The following is a 22,377-nucleotide window of genomic DNA, read 5'->3' as shown; positions in this document are numbered from 1 at the left end:
TAACACGAGAATGAATTTTAGTAGATGGCACAAGAGACGCTAGCTCTTTAGAGCAGTGCCCATTATAGTATTTGTAGAAAAGAAAGAGAGGCAACATTACGACAATGTGACAATGGTTGGAGGTTGGCTGCAAGAGCAGGTCCAACTATGTTAACAATGCGTTTTTGCACCTTGTCTAAAAGAGAAAGGGCATCATTAGAAGAACCACCCCAGATATGGCAACAGTATTCCATACAAGACCGGATTTGAGATTTATAGAGATAGAGAATAGAATCCGAAGTAAGAAAGTGATGAGCTCGATAAAGAGATGGTATATGGTTTCCAAGAAAGATTTTAAGTAAGAGTTAATCCTAGAAGATGAAGAGTAGATGACTCATAGAGTACATCACCGTTCATAAATATAGGAAGATCTAAATTACTACGATAACGATTGGCTGAAAAAAAATTGAGTTTTATCTGAATTAAAGTTCACCAGCCACTGTGAGCCCCATGCTTTAGCAGAAGTGAGATCCTTTTCAAGCTCAAATGCCCCCTCCAAGCAATCAGAGGGTGTTGGTTTCTTATCACGACAAGAATAAATGGTAGTATCATCAGCAAACAATGCCACCTTAGATGTGAGAATATCTGGAAGATCGTTAATGTAAATTAAAAAGAGTATAGGGCCAAGAATAGAACCTTGAGGAACCTCTGAAGTTACAGAATAAGAAGAAGAGTGATGTCCATCGAAGACAACTTTTATACTACGATTGGAAAGGAAGGATTCAATAATCTTAAAGATGTTGCCGGATACACCATAAGAAGAAAGCTTATGGAGAAGACCAGCATGCTAAACTTTATCAAAAGCTTTTGAAATGTCAAGAGTGATGGCCTTAACCTCTCCACCTTTATCTAATGCACGATAAAACCTATCAGTTATTACTGTTAGCAAATCAGCTGTAGAACGAGAAGATCGAAATCCATATTGATGGTCAGAAAGTAAGTTATTAGATTCAAGATGAGAAATTAAGTGTTTGTTAATTAAAGACTCGAAAACCTTGCTTATGATAGGAAGAAGACTAATAGGACCGTAGTTAGATGAATCAAATTGCTCTACAGAATTTTTGAAGATAGGGATAACAGATGCCGCTTTCCAGCAGGCTGGAAAACAAGACTCTGATAAGCACTTGTTCAATAGTTTTGAGAGTAGTTTTGACAGCTCCGGAGAACACTTCTGCAAGACAAAAACAGGTATGTTGTTCGGACCACAAGCTGTAGAAGAGTTTAGGCAGGAAATCACTTTAGATACAGAAGCTGTATATGAGTAATATGAATGAATGGCAATGGATCAACCTGTTTGTTGGCAATATCAGGTAGAACGCAACTAGTGGAATCAAGAGATGATATTGATGAAAAGTTTTTAGCAAACAATTCAGCTTTGTCTTTAGTGAGGTGACAAAGTCTGAACCATATAAGAGAGGTGGAATTAAAGATTTGCCCTTATTATTGATATTATTAAAGATTCTCCAGAAGTCAAGAAGTCCAAACTCCAGAAGTCAAGAAGTCCAAACTCCAGAAGTTGTCTAAAAATCAAACTTTTACAGGTTGCAAAAAATATATACCTAAAAGAGCATTAAAAAAGTGTTATATAACTATTATTATACCATATAAGATTTTTACAAGATTCAATTATTATTATATATTTATTATATAATTATTGAATCAATTATTAGATTATTATAAAATTATTGAATCACCTTTTTACAGTTTTAAAAAATTCATGTGCACATATTTAATAGTATATCATGTTTCTTTATGCCTAGAATCACATGAAAAATAACGTTGAAAGAAAAAATTGTTTACTTAAGATTTTTTTTGTTTCTTTTATAAAAAAAGACATTGATTTAGCTTTATATAAAATTTTTCAACCATTTTAAGTCGGAAATATATACTACTTATATGTTTGTTTTATAGAATATATGTGAATATAAAAGAAAAAAATTTAAAAATGAATTCATACATGGGGTGGAAAAGTTCCTAAAGAAAAAACCAATTGTGCATTGAGTGTAAAACCTCTAAATATCTAAAGCATATCTCTAGTATAGAGTATGAAAATCCACAATGATAATTATATATATTGGCGCCATTCCAGGAAAAATTTTTGGGTGGCGATCCCCCATGTCCTCGAGAAAATTAGCAGAAATATTGCCGAATATCGGCATTTTTTCACAAAAAAACAATTTTTGCTGTAAAAAACATAAAAAAAAAAAAAAAGGTCCTAAATTTTTTATTTGGACGGCACCCAAATACGGTCAAAACTGTGGAAAACAACCAAGAATAACCCCTGATTTATATATATTTATATATACATGAATAACCATTGTGCATTCTTCTTTTCCGAAAACTCGTTTTTATTCCTCAATATTAAATACTTTAGATATTTAGAGCTTTAACACTCAATGCACAATTTTTTTTATTTTTTTTTCATGATTAAAAATATTATATAACACAAACATAACCAGTATAGATTTTAGACTTTGAATGGTTAAAATAAAATTATGTAAAGCTAAATCAATGTCTTCATATATATATATATATATATATATATATATATATATATATATATATATATATATATATATATATATATATATATATATATATATATATATATATATATATATATATATACATATATATAAAATCGTAAGTAAACAACTGTTTTTAATATTATTTTATATGTGCATTTACTTGTTTTCATGCGATTCTGTGCATAAAGAACCATGACAAACTATTAAATATGAGAGCACATGAAATTATCGGAACTGTGAAGATGTGTGTTATTCATAATGTAGTTATGGATCATTTAATTGAATATGGTATATTAAATGAAAATTAATATAGCAACATACCAGACATAAATTATCTTATGGAATTGTCATTAAACTGGTGGCAAAATTCAAAATGCAAGGTCGTGACAAATAAAAATCTTCATACCATTTATGTAATGCATGATTTAGATACAAATTAAGATCACATTTTGATAGTAAACGATTTTGAATGTGATCTAGGTGTCACAATTCAATCAAATCTAAAATGGGAGTTGCAAATTTGTAAAACTTTCAAAAACTTAGATATAAATATGGCTGAAAATCTGTATATAACATTTGTGTGTCCACATTTTGAGTATGCTGCGCAAGTTTGGTATAGAACAGGATATAGACTTTATATCTGAAATAGGATATAGACAAAAATGAAAAAATCCAACATAGAACAACCATACAAATTACAATTAAAAATGATGAATTTGACAGCCTTACAAAAATGTAGATTACGAGGTGACTTAATCCAACAATTGAGCAATTAATTGGGTTCAAAAAAATGAAAGTTTCAATTATGCTCTCAACCTACGTCAGCACAAATTCACTTTGAGTAAATCTTTTTGTAAAAGCAAGTATAGATTTAATTTCTTCAACAGTAACTAACCCATCAAATAACTTAACAGATAAGATTACAGAAGCTGACTTGGTTGACCAATTCAAGAACTACCTAGACAAATTGTGTAGCAATAAGAATTTTTTAAAAACTAATAATAGCTTTTACAATAAAAAATCTTGTACTCCACATCTGTTCTCAGTTGTTATGGCTCTAATTTATTATTATTATTATTATTATTATTATTATTATTATTATTATTATTATTATTATTATTATTATTATTATTATTATTGTTATTATTATTAAGAGATATTTAAACCAGGAGAGAAGAAGCTCTCTTGAAACTATGGTTAAAAGATTTATCAAGTGGTTATCATTATGGTTAAAATATTTATCACATTTTATATAACTGCATAAAAATCATTCTAACTGAACTGAATGCTATTGATAAAAATCAAGGAAATAATTTGAATACTTTTAAGGATATCTTAACAGTTTTGTCTCCTTTTAAAAGTTGTTGTTAAAACACTTAGCAGAAAAGATGCCATGTTTAGTAAAACCTCTTGGATCTTTAAGTTTAGTTCAGAGTGTCCAGCTTATTTATAAGGATATGACAAAAAATTAATAAGTTGAAAAAAGGAAACTCTGAAACAGTGGTGTAGAAAGGTTAAGAGAGTCGGAGGGGGGCTTAAACAGAAATTAAAAAGGGTTAAGGTAGTTAGAATAAAACTTTAATGGAAAAATATAAATTTTCTGAAGGTTTGGGGGTTTTTGGCTCCCTCCACCCCCTTTCTCTAACCCTGTTCTTATGCCAGTGCTCTGAACTAAGCTTAAAAATCAAAGAGGTTTAATAAAAACATAAATCAGAGGTTTATATGTTTGAGTAAAACCATAACCCAATGGTTTCACTTTTGATGTTTCTGCCTAAATTATTTTTTCATCAAAAGAAAATAAATGGTTTCTTTTTTCAACAGAAACATGACATTAGTATATGCCAAAGAACTCAATCATGCTAAGTTAGATTTAGGTTTGGCCTCAGATTCATGTTACATTAATCCAAAGCCAAACAATTACAAAAAATTACACAAATGCCTAGAACTAGAAGACTATGAAACAAAACTATGAATTTATCTACCTGTCCTCTTGGATTGAGTTTCATGATTTCTACTCCTTTGTGCTCTTGATCAGAAAAACTAATTAGCTTTTGACCATATCCTGAAAGTGCTTTTTCCTCCAGAACAATCATTGGTCGCCAACAAGGAACACTGCCTGAGCCCCAAAAAAGAAAAATATCTTGATCTACCATTTGCAAAAACAGGTCGCTCGCTTGCTCCTTATTGTGGTTTTGGTTACAAGTCTGAGACAATTCGCACAAAGTTTATTTTATTATAAAATTATCTCGTAATATCTTAAAAAATAATTTTTAAGTAGGTGGACAAAAAATTTTTAAAAAGCGCACAAGGTAATAAATCTTTTCGTAATTAAGCGGCAATTACGAACCACGTGGTATAATGTTTTTCTCAGGAGGGTAAAATTGTCAACAAATGTAGCTTTTTACTTGTCATGTAGCTTTTTACTTGTCAAAGTCGAGCTTGTTGCTAGAGCATTTACAACAATGGAATTAAATGTAAATGTTATTGAGACAGGAGAAGAACAGAAAAAAAACTTAAACAATCATATACGGACAAACGAAAAGCTTTGGATCTAATTGACCCAAACTCTGTACCTATGGAAAACAAAAAAGATTCAGAAGCTGAGTGGCTTAGTATAACTATGAGAAATCGTTTTGGTATATCTTTGAAAAAAATACTTTAATTCGGAATATATTGGCAAGCAAGGTCCAAAAAGTATTTTCATTTTTTGTTTGAAAAAAAATATTTTGTTTGCAAATTTTGATGTTTTTGGTTCGCAAAAAATCAAGGAAAAAATTGCCTTTAGTCTTTATCTTAATAAGATTAAGTGTATTGCCTTTAGTAAGAGCCACATACTTTCTGCTTGTTGCTCGTGCATGGCTGGAGCTAAAAAAAGAATAGCAAATAATGAAGCAAATGATATTAATAACAAGGAAAAATTACGAATGAAAGTATTGCAAAATTGAAAAATTGAAAGTCGCTAACTTTAATGAACATTTATCTGAAACCTTTTTCAACCACATTCATATACGTTACACATATAAGTTAAAACATTTAATGAAAATATTGAAAGCGTTCCTGATCTTGAGGAGTTATATTTTAAAATACTTTCTAATCATTCTAATGCTAATAAGAAAACTTTAGGCGAAACATTAAAAAAGATGGTATTGACAGATAAAACAATTAAAAAAATATTATATACATAAGAGGTCAAGCCAAAAGCATAACCTATTTTCAAATCAGAAAGGAGAGAATAACAGCATCCAAACATCACAATATATATATACCAAAGTTAACAGTCTTTCTAAAAATACCAGTTCTAAAAGGTCTAAAACAATTCTTCTTGTTGTTGATACCCTCATATTAAAAATATTGACTGCTTCTATCAAACGGCAAATCACAAGCAGGATGCTATAAAAATAAATGAAAAGGTGTGTTTGGAAGTTAAATGTCCTTTTATAGTTTTTAATAAGGCAAAAAAAGGAGCTATTGATTGTAACTTTTTTACAATAAAAAATGATCAAATATCATTAAATGAAATCAATCATTATGTTGAATTCTTTCTTAGCAATCATTACATTTAATTCCTTTCTAAAACATATACGCTTTTAGATTAATTTAAATTAATCTTTTTTTTTTTTTTTTTTAAGACAAAAGGTTCCATTCTTGTAATATTTCGCCTTTTTTTTTTCTGTATCTTTAAAAGATTTTACAATCAAAAGACTGGGTTAAAGTTTTTAAATTCAAGTGAATAGACATGGTTTTAAAAATAATCAACTACTAACTTTTTTACATATTCTTCAGCCCCTAATCGATATAAATTCATTTTTAATAATAATGACCTAAAGTTTAAACAGTAAGTAAACTGTAGTTTAAACAGAAAACAATTCAAATTACTTATAAACGTAAGGCAACGTTATATTCTTTTATAAAAATGTTATAATATATTATAAAAAACTATATATATTCATAAATAACTATATTATTCATGATTGGTAAATATTGAACTTTTTCTTTTGGCATTAGTATTCCTTTAGAAGCACTTAGAGGTTTACAAAGTGTACACTGTTTAAATGCGAGATCTGTATTAATTTTGAAGTTACGATCTGCTATAACTTGGTCATAGGGCTCAGGTTTATCAAGAAAACGACTATCTCCGTAAAACTGCTTTGTTTAAGGTTATTGTTATTAAAAATTTGACTGTTGCATCACTCCACATATAAAACTTGAACATCAAGGACACTTGATGTTTCAAAGAATATTTCAGAACAATCTATAATGATTTTAGGATATAGTCGTTTAAAACAGTTAGACGTAGTTGCCCAAACTGTGTTGCGGGAAGGCCACACAATCAAGCTCTACAACTCTTTAGATAATAATATAAAAAGTTAAAAATTCGTTGAAAAGTTTGTAATAAAGTTTAAAAAATTACAAATCTACACTAAAAAACTACAACTTTCGAAAGAAAATAAAAATTTAAGCGCCCCGGTATACAAATAGCATGCATAACAAATTAAATTTACATGTAATTAATCAAAGGGACAGATGTCAGATCCAGACTATTTTTTTTGGATGTGACTAATTTTTAACTGCAGCCCACTTTTTTAAATATGATTCTAGACTCATTTTTTTAAATGAGTCTAGAATCATATTAAAAAAAGGCATTGAGCTATACTTTCCATTCTTTCACATTTTGTGGAAGTAACTGACAGAACATTTATATTTTCAATGTTCAAATTAATGTCACACAAAGTTTGCTTAACTTTATGAAAAATATATATTGTGCTCTCACTTACATTTTAGCTTTCTTTATTTCTTTTCCTAAAATTACGATAATCTCATTTTGAACCTTCGCTGAAATATAACAAGCATTATTCATTTTGGGGGGCGTAATAAAACCTCAAAAAGTACCAACTAGCTTCTAGAAGAAAAAAAAAAGGTCCTCAAAACTAAAATTTACCCAACTGATTTGTGTCAAATACCCAACTAGCCAACTGAGTTTGTAATAAAACCAACTATAACTTAAAAATTACCTACTTTGGGGGTGGGGGTGGGGGTTAGGGGTAAAATACGCCCTAAAATTGTCTCTGCGTGGGCTGCACAACAGCAAGTCTGTAAGTATAACACATTTTGTGATATATTTAATTTCTATTACAGGCAAATTAATATATTCTTTTATCATGCTATTGTAAAGGAAAACTCGGAGAAGTCTATGAAGACTTATATAAGTCTTCGATCATATATCATTGAGTACCTCTTTAAATAGTTAAATAAAGTCTAATTAATTTTTATATGTAGTCAAAAGTGGTTAAACACTATACAGTCAGTGATACACATAAATATTTTAGTATAAATTTTGTTGTTAAGTTTCATTCATGTCGATATAAATGTTGATATTCAATATGAGGTGTTTTAATTTATCAGTTTTATATTTTTGGATATTATTTTGTTATATAGGTACGGACCCCGGCAGGAAATATAAAAACCGTGAGAACTTTGTTGTTATTTTAGGCAGTGTGAAGTTGGCTGTTGCTCTTGTCATATATCTATTAGAGTTAAATTGAAAAAATTCATCTAAAAAATGCAATGGGACTAGTCGAAGTTTGTATTTAAGAATAAATAGTACATTTTGGTAGATATTGATTTGAGAAATATTTAGTGCGTTCAAGGTTTTTAATAAGGGTTCAGCATGGGTGAGTTTATCTTTATTATAAATTAATCTTGATGCATTTTTTTGATTTATATAAATAGTACTCTATTTGGATTTGTGTGTACTTGCCCATGTAATATTAGCGTAAATAAGATAACTTTAGATGCAAGAAAAATAAAGCGATTTAAGATTATGTTGGGACAATATAGGTTTAACTTTATGGAGTATCCCAAAATTTTTCGAAATTTTGGTGTTTATTGTACTTACATGAGCTCTCTTAGATATATTTTCGTCAATAAGTATCCCAACAAATTTAGTTCTGTTCTTTAAATGTTTCCTTTATCTATTTTTAGTGAGGGAAAGATGGTTGGTATATTAGTTTTTTGTTTTTTGGAATGAAACAATATGTATTTTGTTTTTTCTGTATTTAGAGATAACTTAATTATTTTTAATCATATATTTAAACTTTTAAGCTCTTTGTTTATACATTCGTAAAGGTCTTTGATTGAGTTTGAGGAATAAAATAAGTTTTTGCCATCGACAAACATAATTACATCAAGTTTATCCGAGGCTTTTGTAAGGTCGTTAATACATAGAAGAAACAGAAGGGGTCTAAGAATGGAACCTTAAGGGGCACCGCACTCTACTTTTACTAGTTTTGAGTGTTTGTAATTATTTGAAATAACACATTGTTGCCTGTAGCTTAAATTAGTTTTTGAACCAGTCAAGGGTTATGTTTTTTTATTCCATAGCTTTCTATCTTTTTAAGTAAGATATTATGTTTTACAGTATCAAACGCTTTTGACAGGTCTAAAAAGATGGCTAGAACATACTGTTTTTATCTAAAGAATCACTTATATTATTAACTAAAGTCTAGGATTGCGTCTTTAGTTGAATACTGTTTTTGGAAATCGAATTGCTTTTTATTTAGGATTTTATTTCGGGTTAAATACTCATACAATCTGTTATAGAGCACTCTTTCGAGAAGCTTAGAAAAGGTAGGAAGTATCGAGATAGGTCTATAGTTATTAATTAAGTATGATTCACCTTTTTTAAATATTGGTACTACTTTAGCTACTTCAAACTTTTCTGGCACAACATCGGTTGCGAACGTTGTTTTTTATATCATTTGGTTACAAATGCGACGCCACCAACAACAACGCCAGCAACGTTGGCATAATGTTGCATTTTATTTAGGCGTTGTGCACTTATATATATATACATATGTATATATATATATATATATATATATATATATATATATATATATATATATATATATATATATATATATATATTAATAAGAAAACATCAAACAATACGAATTCTCTTAATACAAATAATAATTTATTTTGAAAAAGTTTCAAAATAAATTGTTATTTGTAATAATATTTTACGAACTGATGATGCTGGACACCAGCATCATCAGCTTGTAAAATGTTACAAAATTTTTTGAACGTTAAAAAACAGTTTAATAAAAAAAAAAAAAAATTTTTTAACTGACGTCAGCAGTTGAGTGGCTTCTTTTTTCGTTACGCAAGAATATAAAAAATGGAGTTCAAAATTTAGTTTTGACAAATTGCCCATTATCGAGATTTATTCCGCCATTCGACGGGAAACATTGGTGCCTCTGTATTTTGAGTGCTTCTAGTACTTTACGGTCGAATTTTGTTATTTCAACTTTGAGAGTTTTAGTTTTCTCCGAGTCATGGCCTACTATAATTACACGGCCGGATATCTTGCTTTTCGGAGCGAAAAATTAGAAGGGTAACTTTTCAAAACAAAAATATATCGTATAGAATGTTTGGCCACACTTACAGCAATTAAAATTATAATTTTTACAGGGGTTTTATTTACGGAAGTGTGTATACAAAATAAAATTTGTCTGAGAAATATGATAAATGTATCATAAATTAGACACTTTCCTTTGCCTGATGATGATGTTTCTAAAAAACTTACACCGCTAAAATAAAATAAAATTATATTGTACTTTATTCATCAATAAAAAATTGTAATAACTTTATTAAATAATAAAATATTAAAATTTGTAATAACTCTATTAACATAAATATGTACCTCAAAAGAAATATATTTCTCAAAAATAACATCTCAGTAATATTAATGAGATATAAGACGATAAACAAAAATCTAATAATAAAGGAAGTATATACAATTGAAATAATCAATTTAGCATTGATTAGTTCACCTAATTCAGCTTCAATTTTTTTCTCTGTCTGCTTTTAAAATCCTTTACACTGTTCTTTCGAATTTCATCAGAAAATTGTTTTTGTTCATTGTTAAAATAAATATTTGTAACAACACGATTTATAAATTTTACACCAATAACTTGATGTTCATCGCATAAAAATGAAGTAGCATAATCATTTAATCTAAGTACTCGCTCTGCAACATATCGATCATAAAGAGTTAAGTCTCTTATAAGAAAAATGGCAGTATCTAATATTGCAAATGCTTTTGAAACATAATGTGTAAAATCAATAGCTGGTAAAATCAATCCTCCACGAGAAAGTTTTTCAAAATATTGGCATTGTACCTCGCCAGATTCAGCTAATAGAAAAGTTTTGCAAACACCACATTTGATCTTTTTATTAAACTTTTTAACCACATAACCAGAAATAACTGTAGCAACTTCAAAGCTCTCTGAATCTAAATTGCATTCTTCAATATCTGGTAAAATTTCTTGCAATTTATCATCAAATAATTTCATTAAAGATATATTACAACTCTCTTTTCTTACATCTTCCTCCCAGATATTGACTGACTCTTTAAGTAAAGTTTTCACTGCTAAAATGCGCTCAGATGTCTCAAGTTCACGCAAACCAATTAAAAATCTGCCACCACTCATTTGACGATATTTTGAAAATCTTAACTCTAATGGATCAGTTAGCAAGCGTGATATTAAAAAATAATCATATCCTTCTTGAATTAAATCATCAATAAGTGAAGCTGTGCATCTTAAAGTGGTCGTAAGAGCTTCTGATGTTTGTTTACTTAATGTAAACTTTTGAGAGTTTGAAACTTGAGATAATTGCCATTCTTCAATCCATTCAGCTAAATTGCGCAAAAATAAAGGTTTCATGTCACCCAAAACAGCTGCATTTCCAATATAATAATTGTTGTTGTATTTTTGCTTACTGTTACTTATTGTCCACCATATATTTATCAACTTTAAAAAAACTTGAGGCATCAGTCCGATCTGGAAAATAACTTTCAATAGCTGCAGAAGTTGTAGGATCAAATATTGCAAGAGCAAGTGGTACACTTTGTTTATTATCGCCTGGATGAAGTGATTTATAAGATAATTTGAAACCTTTTTTTAAATTCGACTGAAGTAATTGGTCTTTATCGTATACATCATGAAGTAACTTCCATGATATTTCACCAGCATGTACATCAATAACATCATGAAACTGGTCAAAATAAAAAGCAGGGAATATAAAACGTTTGGAATTTAGTAAATTGTTTCGTATGTTTTTGAGAAGATGGACAGCGTCAAAAAATAAATATATTACACTGTCTTTTTTTGTAGGATGAGTAATACTACTAACATGGTTGGTATTCTTATATTTATGCATCAAATGTGAAAAAGCAGAAACATTAGTGGAATGATTATCAGAAACTACACCACGTACGTGAAAACCATTTTCTTGTAGAGATGTAATGCACTCATCAACATGGTCAGCTAGCCATTTACCCTCAATTTTTACTTCTGGTATAGCTCTTATAACAAAATTAAACTTTTTTTTTAAAGAAACAATCATGAAGGTCATTACGCCTTTATATAAAATTCCTTCATTATCTACACCTATCATTCTACCACCTTGATATTGTGCTTCTTTCTGCAAATATATTTCATCCATCAACAGCACTACATCTTTGTCAATTTTATTTTGGTTTAGTAAACATTTTACAGATTTCAACGGTTCTACCCCACCTTTATTAATTTTTTTCAAAAGACTAAATGATGGTAGAGGAAACTGTTCTAATAAGAGTTTATAGGCCTGCGCTGATGTATATCGAAGAATAAGGGAATATCGTAAAAGATTTGATGAAAACTTTGGCCGATCAACTGGTTTTTTGTATTTTATTTCATTGAGTTCAGTCATTAAATCATTTGATAAACTATTTTCTTCTAGATAATTTTTTATATATGCTGGAAAATTCTCCAGTACACTTTTTTTCTTTAATACACAGCCAATATTTCGAAACCATGGAGGCAATGGAAGATAAGATGATTTATAGAACAAGGAAACATGCATAAATTCATCAACTACAATTGTTTCTGTAACTTCTAAAATACCTAAGCATTGATTAACTTCTAAATTAAAAAATATGTATTTGTCATTATATATTTTGAGCTGATACCCTTCTAAGTTAACATTATTTAAATCATTTAAACAGTGAATTTTATCTTTCTCTATAAATAAATTGGATTCATCTTGATTATTTGATGGATGACGGACGGACGGTGGCTTTCTACCCTTCGATGTAGTTGGATATACTGATAATGGTATTTTTTCAGGTAAGCAATAAATAGTTGGAACGGGATTTAAATCCCAAATTAATGTAACTCTTTTGCCAATTTTTAAATACTTTTCTTCAAAATGTTTAGCACAAATAGCCGAATTTTTACTAGGCTTCCATAACTTTCGATTGATAAATACTACCCACTGATTTAATAAGTCAGGATTATTTTCTGGAAATCCAAAAAGTGGATGCTTTTTAGGAATAAAATTAATTCGATTCTCTCTCTTTTTATATCCAGTTTTACAGTAAATTACAGCACATGTGTTAACCATATTAAGAATATTTGAATAAACTGTTTTAAAATACGTTTATGTAAGTCAAAAAGTTACCCTTCTAATTTTTCGCTCCGAAAAGCAAGATATCCGGCCGTGTAATTATAGTAGGCCATGTCCGAGTTTATTTTTTCAGAGCAAAACTTGCTATGAAAAACTTGCTAAATTGCTGACTGATAATGTTTGCCATCATTTAAACTTTTTTGATGTTGTTGAATTCTTGTTCTAATTTGTAATTTTGTTTCTCTGACATATTTTTTTGAGCAATTGCATTCAACTAATTATGTACCAGGCTATTTTGGGTCAATCTAGATTTGTTTTTACATGTTAATATTGTTCTTAAATTAGGATTTGATTTAAAAACTACTCTAAAGCCAACTTTTCTAAATATTTTCTTTAACTTTGGTGATATTGAAAGTATCCACGGTAATGATACTGTTGGGATAAAATTGTTCTCGGATTGAATTTTATTGTTCTTTACGGACCGTTTTTTCCTAATTTGATTTGCAATACTTTTAGTTGGCTTTCGGTGTATCCATTTTCATTAAAAACTTTAATAAGAAAGTTTATTTCATTTTTTAAATGTGTAACACTGCATATGGAGTATGCCCTGTGAACATAACCTTTGAAGATTGCGCATAAAATTTTGGGGTCATGATTCGAGTGCGGTTTTATTTGAATATTTGTAATGGCTTCTTTTCTGTAGACTTTAAACTTTGCTGTTATTTATTATTGTTACATCAAGGAAATTCACAGTTTTGTATTGTTTTTTTGTCTCAATTCTGTATTATATTGCAGGGTGTTGTTTATTTAAGATTATTTTGAACTTCTCTGCTTCTTGGATGTTTGAAAATCTAGCATGGCTATCATCGACGTATCTTAAATAGGATTTTAAGTCAAGAGGAGAATTTAATGTCTTTGCAATTTTAATGGCATTTTTTTCGTAATGTTGCAGAAAAGATTCTGCCAATACAACCATGAATGAAAGATTAATAGGACCGGAATTCTCCAATTCATGGATCTCGTTGTTCCACAAAAAGTAGCAACGATGTAAACAAAGCTCTATAAGTGTTTTTATTTCTGATAAGCTTGGTAGAACATCTGTAGGAATCATCTTTATTTAATTGATCTATAAGAATTAAAGTAGCTTCTTTAAGTGGAATTGATGGATACAGGTTTATTACATCGAATGAAATTTGAAATTTTTTTATATCATTTACTCAAATCATATATATATATATATATATATATATATATATATATATATATATATATATATATATATATATATATATACTAAGAAAAAATCAGATATGGCAAAGACTATAAAACAACTTACAAATTTCAATCAAGTTTACACACATTAATGATGTTTGTTTTGATATTTTAATATTTACGGAAGATTTTATTTAAGATATATAATGCACTCGCAAGATTTTATTTAAGATATATATTTGCACTTGCCAGGTTGGGTTGTATAAATTGTATCAACGTTGATTCATATATGTTGAACCAATGTAGGGTAATACACATTGGGTGAACCTTAATCTATATACATTGAGAACAACGTTTGATTATTTACATTAGATCAACGTCGGGTTTAGATCGTAAAAACAATTAAGTTTTGCGATGGTTTTAAATACGTTGGCCTAATGTATGAGCGCTAGCTGAGGTCTTACCTATTGATGGTTACTAGCCACAATGTGTTAGTGCAAATTAAAAGTTCATGATTTATTCAATGTTTTTGATTGAAACAAGTATACCCTTGATGTCTTTATTACTTTAAGGAAAGCTTTTCATACAATCAATCATCAAGTTCTATATCTAAACTCAAAATTTATGCAATAAAAAAGTACTAACTTGTCCTGGTTTAAGATTTAGGGAAGCAATATATATAACATGAGGGAGTAAAAACAGTTTATGAGAAAATGACATGTGATGTTTCTTAATAATCATATTTAGGACCACTTTTATTTCTCATTTATATAAATAATTTCAATAAATTTTCAAAAATTTAAATTTAATTTTATTTGCAGATAATACCAGCTTATATTCTATTCCTGCAAAGAAATCAGTATTTTATTTGAATGGTTTTAAAATTATTAAATCAATGGTTTAAATTTAATAATTTTTCTTCAAATATAAATAAAATTAAGTATACTTTATTTCGTTGTTTTTAAATATGCCTTCAGAACTTTCGGATTTTTTTAATTTATAACAAATTAATAAAAAAAATAACAATCGCTAAAGTTTTTAGATTTGGTTCTGGATGAAAGAATATTCTGGAGCAACCACATAGATGTAATTAAGATTAAATATTAAAAAAAGATATATATTGTACCAAGTTAAGCAGTTGTTATGTCTATCTTGTTTCTTTTATTAATTGCGACCTAAATTATGTAAACGTTGCTTGGTAACGTTTTATGGTAATCAAAGTAAAAAATTGCTTAGTAAACAAAAACAAACTATTAGGATAATCACAAGCGTAGATCGTTTCTCACACAACAAAACTCTTTTAATAAACTTAATATTCTAGATGTAACTAAACTAAACTTTTATCATATTTTTATCTTCATGTTTAAACTTAATAAAAAGAGGTCGCCGATCATATTAAGTTCAATTTCAAAAATAAATTTCATATTTCCTACCAGATTTTAAAAATACATTTACATTCAATCTAAATCTTATTGTTCAGTTAGTAAGTTCTCAATCGTTCAGCTAGTAAGGTCTCAATGGCAGTCCAAGAACCAAATATTAGCTATGAAGTTATAGAAAACTCTGTTAAATGACCTTAAAACTATTTCTTCTTTTAATCAATGCGTAATCAAAACGTAATCAAACACTTATGGTAAATAAAACTGAATTTATTCTTTCCTCTAAAGTTTTTTAAATAGAGAATAAAAAGCTATTAATAAACGTTATTTACTTAATAACTATTAATAGATTATTATTTAATAATATAATTGTTTTATTATTTAAACGGTAGTTTAAATATTATAAATTTTTTTATTTTTAGTTTATTAATTATTAATAAATTATTGTTATTTAATAATACAATTGTTTTATTTCAACGGTAGCTTTTTCATCTTTTAGTTTTAACTTTTAACTGTTTGCTTTTATATAATAATAATAATAACTAAAATAAACAAAAAATAGTTTAAATTTAATATATAATGAAAACTAATAAAATGAACAAATAATAGAGTATATTTCAGTTTATATTTTCTCATTTTGCAAACCATTTTTTAAATTTAATTAATTTGAATATTAAATATTTAAAATGTTATTGTGTGCGTTTAATTATTAAAATTATATTTAACTACATTTTATTCATTTTTCGAGGTTTGGGGGTCTTATTCTTGCTCCAGTCTTGTAAATTTTTTTTTAATAAAATACAGTTGTAAATTTTTCTTATTGACAAGCACATACAACTAACAATGCATACAATTAGAAATACATATAATTAACAATAAATTTACTAGCTTTTTTCATCCAAAATATTACACTCCGCCAAGTTCAAATAAAAATTTTGTGGAAAAGTTTTTTTTTTGTTATTGTTTAACGTTGCATTTGTAACCAAAATGATACAAAAACAACGTTGGCGACCGATCTTGTGCTAATGTAACTTGCAACATTACTCTAACGTTTTACATTATATTAATTCTGTAAAAATTTCTGTAAAAAACAACACATTCTTTGATTAAAGGACCAACTAGATTGACAAAAAAATCAGAATCTTTTGTTAAAAGAAGATCCAAACTTTAAAGCGTCTAATAAGCGCAAAGCTTGGTAACCATACAATTATTATGAATGTTAATGTAGAGTCTAGCAAAAAATGATTCACTTTTTTTTTCTACATCCATGAGAGAACTTATAAAATTGTTTTATTTATTATATTAATCTATACTAGTTTTTAAATCAGATGAGTTATAAAAATTGTTCTTGATTTGATTAAAAGAGGACAAATTTTACAAAATCTAACTTGTCTAATATGTGGAACAAACACAGAGGGGTAAAACATTCCTGATTATCAAATTTAGATTTGAATAAGCAATATTTTGCATCAAAAGTAGTATAATTTAACGTAAATAAAATCGTATTAACGTAAATAAAATCGTATTAACGTAAATAAAATTAACGATATAAAAATAATAATATGTAATAAAAGAACAAAATAATAAAAAAGTTATAACTAAGATTTCGTCTATAATTTGATATTTATGTGATTAAAATATATATATATATATATATATATTATATATATATATATATATATATATATATATATATATATATATACATATATATATATATATATATATATATATATATATATATATATATATATATATATATATATATATATATATATATAATTATATATATATTTTCAGTAAATTATTATATAAATTTTTCAGTTCAAGAAGATATATATATATATCTAATTATAATATTAAATTATAATTAACGGTTTTACCTTTCCACCAAAACGAAGTGAATTTTAATATATTAAAAATTTTTTAAATAGAATGTTAGTACATATATAAGCAAATATTTTCTTAATCAGAATGGTTGTGTAGCGTAGCGGAAAGCGCGAAGTACTGTTCAACGTTATTGGGGTTCGGGTCCCGACGATTGCCAAAAAACACTTTGCTTTTACATTGAAATTACAACCTTGATTTACTTTGAGAAATTTAACGTATTAACGTTGGAAAACCAAACGTTAGAAAATCTAATGTTTTTTATCCTTTTCATTTCCAACGCTAATCCATTTATTACACCTAAATAACCACTTATTTTACATTGTTCCAACGTACCCACTGAGATATACTTTATGTATATATCATAATATGCTAAATGCATAAAGTGTTCTTACATTAATGGAAATTAATGATTTCAGTTCAAAAATATAATGTACGTTATTTCCTAAAACTAAACTTGCTGCAAACCAGAGCCGGCATCGAACCTTTTGCCAGAACTCTAACAACTGCGCAACAACATCTTTAAATTGTTCTACAACTTTTCAAGATGTAATTGAGAACTTGAAAGTTGTAATTAAGAGGAGTAAGATGTAATTGAGAAATACAACATATAATTTAGAAGTCGCAATATGTAATTAAGAAGTTTTAAAATGTAATTGAGAAACCCAACATGTAAATAAGAAATCGCAATATGTAATTTGAAAAACAAAAATTGTAATTAAGAAATCGCAATATGTAAATGAGAATACATTATGTGTAATTGCGAATTCAATGTAAGCTTAAAGGTATTATAAAAGATTTTATTGGACATTTTAATAAGTTAATAATATCAAGTTTAGCATTTGTATGCACCAGCAATACAGTAATACAGTAATAGAATCGAAAGATCGCTGTGTTATTTGTCAATACACTATAAATAGAAAGTCTGTTATTAAATTGATTCGTGCAAGCATTTATTTTACCAAATTTGTTTACAACCATTTCTGGAACAACCAGAACCACCTTTTCCGATTTGTAGACATTGAATACATACAACTGAACAAGTTGAAAGAAATCATTATGTTTTATCTTCACCGAATGATAGAAAAAGAGTAATTGAATGTGCTGAGCGAAACGACGATTGGGTGACTCTGGCGCAAACTTTAGGTGTCAAATATAAGGTAGTATACAATTGGGTCCGCAGCGGAAATTTAAATTTTATTAGAAGAGGTGGTTTTAAACCAAAAAAATTAACCGATGATAAAATCGAAGAAACACTAATATGGATTGAAAGTGACTGTCAGTTGACATTGGTGCCCATTAAAACAAGGATATTAAGACAATTTAATATTAGCGTCAGCACAACCACAATTGCCAGTTATCTCGAAGGCAGACTATTTTCCTTTAAAAAAGTGCACAAGGAGCCTACTACAATGATTAGTAATGAAAACAAACAAAAAAGATCTGAATATGTTAGGAACATTAACGAACACATCAAAAATAGTCATCATATAGTTTGATTAGATGAAACAAATTTAATCTTTTTTGTAGAAAAACGCATGGACGTGCCAAACAGGGGAAAAGATAATAATGAAAATACCTTCTTCAAAAGGTGCAAACATACATTTGATTGCAACTATATCAACAACAAATGTCGCAGGAAACTCGCAGAGGATCATTTAAAGCAGATTCTTGTAACGAGTGGATGTTGGCTTTATTTAACCAGTGGGTTACATCCGGGAATCGTTTGGTGGATTTGGTTGTCGTAACAGACAATGCTCCATGCCACGCTCGTTTGGAAAGGGTGTTTGAAAGTTCACCGGCTCATTTGTTACGATTAGGACTCTACAGCCTAATGCTAAACCTTCGGTGCTGGGAATATCGAACAACGAATGCAGTATTTAGAAAGAATTGTTACTGTGGCAAAAAATACTATAATGGGAGGTGATTGTACATGCACTGTACAACTTACGACCACGCATTATGCAACGATTTTTAATATGGAAGACGTCCAAGTTGGTGCTTAACTGAATATTGCAATGATTTTTAATGACATTGTTTAAATTTGAATTTTAAATTTTTATGTAAATAAACTATTTGTGTTTTATTTATTATTCATCTGAAATCTCAATTAAATTTTTCACAAACAAAAATAAAAGAAAGTTTTAATTGACAACCAATAGGATTTTTCCAGTTACCGTCTAAACTTCAAATGTCTTTTTCATGATTTTTTATATTTTATTGATATTATATTATTATTTCCAGCCTTAAATTACAAAGTATATTAGGACTACAAAATTCAAAATACAAAGAACTTTATATTCTTTATACTTTTCTCAATTACAACTTTTATCTTCTCAATTACGATTTCTTGTTTACAACTTTCATGTTCAAAATTACATTTTACGTTTCTCAATTACAACTTTCATCTTCTAAATTACATCTTACGTTTCTTGATTACATCTTTCATGTTCTAAATTACATCTTGCATTTCTTAATTACAACTTTCAGCTTCTCAATTACATCTACTATTCAGCGCTCTATAAAAATTATTGTCTCGTTTATTTAAGCAGAGTTTCGTGTACAATTTAAGTCACGATTTAATATTGGTTATCGAGGTGACAACAATACCCCTTACCGGAGCATCATGATGGTAATAAAAAAAAGTCCTATGTAAACTCATTCATTTAAACTGCAGTAACGGTAGTTCTGTAACGTAGTAATATTAGAATAGATAAATATTGTCAATATTAAAAAAAAAAAGTTTTTAAAAACCTTTCTTCGTTATAATTAGGTAAAGGTCCTCCTTTTTACGAAGGAAAACGCAGTGCCAAAGCTGATTAAAATTTAGATTTTTATGTCGCTCTCTGGCATAAATAAAAAGACATTGATCAGTTTTGTGATAAACGTAAATCATCTTCAGGAGGAGGGGGTCATTACAACTTTTGCCGAATGAAAAAAAAAAGAAAGTCCTCTTTTTTAAAAATTTGACGATAAACTGGTCTACATTTGCCGACTGATTTGTCTAAAAGGGTCAATTTGCCGACTAAATTAAAATTCATTGATAGGACGGGGGGGGGTAGGGTTGGGTAGAGAGGGTCACAATTCCCCCACAGCTGTACATGAATAATGAATAAAATTACATTAAACCACTCGCCAATTGAATCGTAGTTTACCTTTATTCTTTTTATTAGCGCATCACTTTTTTTTTGCTCTGCTTTTAAATTTAAAAATTGTTCTGCTTATAAAGTTTGTAAAAAAAATTTGTAAAAAAAAAATACATTCACTAAGTTTTTCAAAATACAGACATGCGCATAAATGTTTTTGTCGACATAGACTTTCCATTCATCCGCACTGCGCCACCAGAAGTTCTTTAAAACCAACTTGAAAAGAATATATTTAAAACAATACCGGAGAAATAAATATATTTGCTTATATTGACTACATTTTATATTATTAAATAAATATTCGTTATGAATGGCAATGATACTCAGGTATTTGCAGTTTATATGTATGTGTGTGTGTATATATATATATATATATATATATATATATATATATATATATATATATATATATATATATATATATATATATATATATATATATATATATATATATATATATATATATATATATATATATATATATATATATATATAACACAAATAATATTATTTTACGACTTTTTGTATGTCTACATATTTAAACAGTCATAAAAACTTAAATGTCAACATAATTCTAAATACTTTCAAAAATATAGAGAGATTATGTAAAATAGAATTTTAAACAGACCAAACGTTTAATTGTTATACATCATTAGAAGTATTAGTCGGCATAAGAATCATATATATATATATATATATATATATATATATATATATATATATATATATATATATATATATATATATATATATATATATATATATATATATATATATATATATGTATATATATATATATATATATATATATATATATATATATATATATATATATATATATATATATATATATATATATATATATATATATATGTATAAAGGGGTTGACTTTTTCACAACTATACTTGGGTATAGTGCCAAAATATGACATTCTACATTAGATTAGTGATTTTTAAAGTTCTATTGAAAAATATGTTTTTGTTTGAGAAATACATAAAAATCGACAAATTAGCAGATAAATAACAATTTATTTTGACAAAATAACTTTCAGTTAATCAAGATACAATTTAAATATTGTTTTGCAGAATAAATCTGTTGTTCATTTTGTCTATATCTCTGGCATGAATTTCTTGCATAACTTTTATGGCTCTTTCAGCACAAATATTGGATCTTTGAATTCTTTGTTATCTGCTGGGCTCCTGTGACCAAAATCTTTTTAAGGTCTTCATGGCTGAAGTTGAAGTTATTGCTTGTTCTAAATTTTTAGAATCATGTTTTGAGTATTGGATGTCAGAAAACCATATATCAGACCAAGTTGATGCAATGAAGTCGCAAATCAAGCGCAATTGATTATTATCCGATTCAGTTAAAATATAAGCCAGAAGGGCATAGATTGCTCACGAATTCCATCTGGCATTGTGCAACGATGGCAAACTTTTGAAGTTTATAGCTGAAAAGCTGCCATTCACTTTCATGTATCGGTAACTTTGTACCAACTCGAACAAAAACTCCATGTCATCTCTCCATTCATTAGTCTTTACTTTACAAATTTGTTCACCTTGCTTGAAGCTTGACTTCAAATTTTCATAATTTTTTTGCAGGTTTTCAATAAATTTGTAATTTAGTTCTGGCAATTTTGACACTCCTTCGTTAAGAATTTCATTCATACCATGTTTCAAAATTGTGTCCAATACATGATGCTGACAAATAATAAATTGAAATGGTCTAAGATTT

At 27.9% G+C, this 22,377-nt stretch overlaps 2 protein-coding genes across 2 annotated transcripts in view; one reads left to right on the top strand and one right to left on the bottom strand.

The window, feature by feature from the left end:
- LOC101237017 (glutathione S-transferase A) overlaps positions 1-4,871 on the bottom strand; it is a 33,448-nt gene extending 28,577 nt beyond the window's left edge. Inside the window, exon 1 of the mRNA XM_065819909.1 lies at positions 4,550-4,871. Within this exon, the coding sequence (XP_065675981.1) occupies positions 4,550-4,720 (171 nt within the window). The 5' untranslated portion in view covers positions 4,721-4,871. The remainder of the gene's footprint in view (positions 1-4,549) is intronic.
- Positions 4,872-20,645: 15,774 nt separating this feature from the next.
- Positions 20,646-22,377, top strand: part of LOC100211283 (DNA topoisomerase I, mitochondrial) — a 38,831-nt gene continuing 37,099 nt past the window's right edge. Inside the window, exon 1 of the mRNA XM_065818771.1 lies at positions 20,646-20,970. Within this exon, the coding sequence (XP_065674843.1) occupies positions 20,950-20,970 (21 nt within the window). The 5' untranslated portion in view covers positions 20,646-20,949. The remainder of the gene's footprint in view (positions 20,971-22,377) is intronic.

The sequence above is a fragment of the Hydra vulgaris genome, chromosome 15 (genome assembly GCF_038396675.1).
Source record: "Hydra vulgaris chromosome 15, alternate assembly HydraT2T_AEP".
Classification (NCBI taxonomy): Eukaryota; Metazoa; Cnidaria; class Hydrozoa; order Anthoathecata; family Hydridae; genus Hydra; species Hydra vulgaris.
The sequence above is the reverse complement of the archived record's forward strand: the minus strand, read 5'-3'. Positions and strand labels throughout refer to the sequence as shown.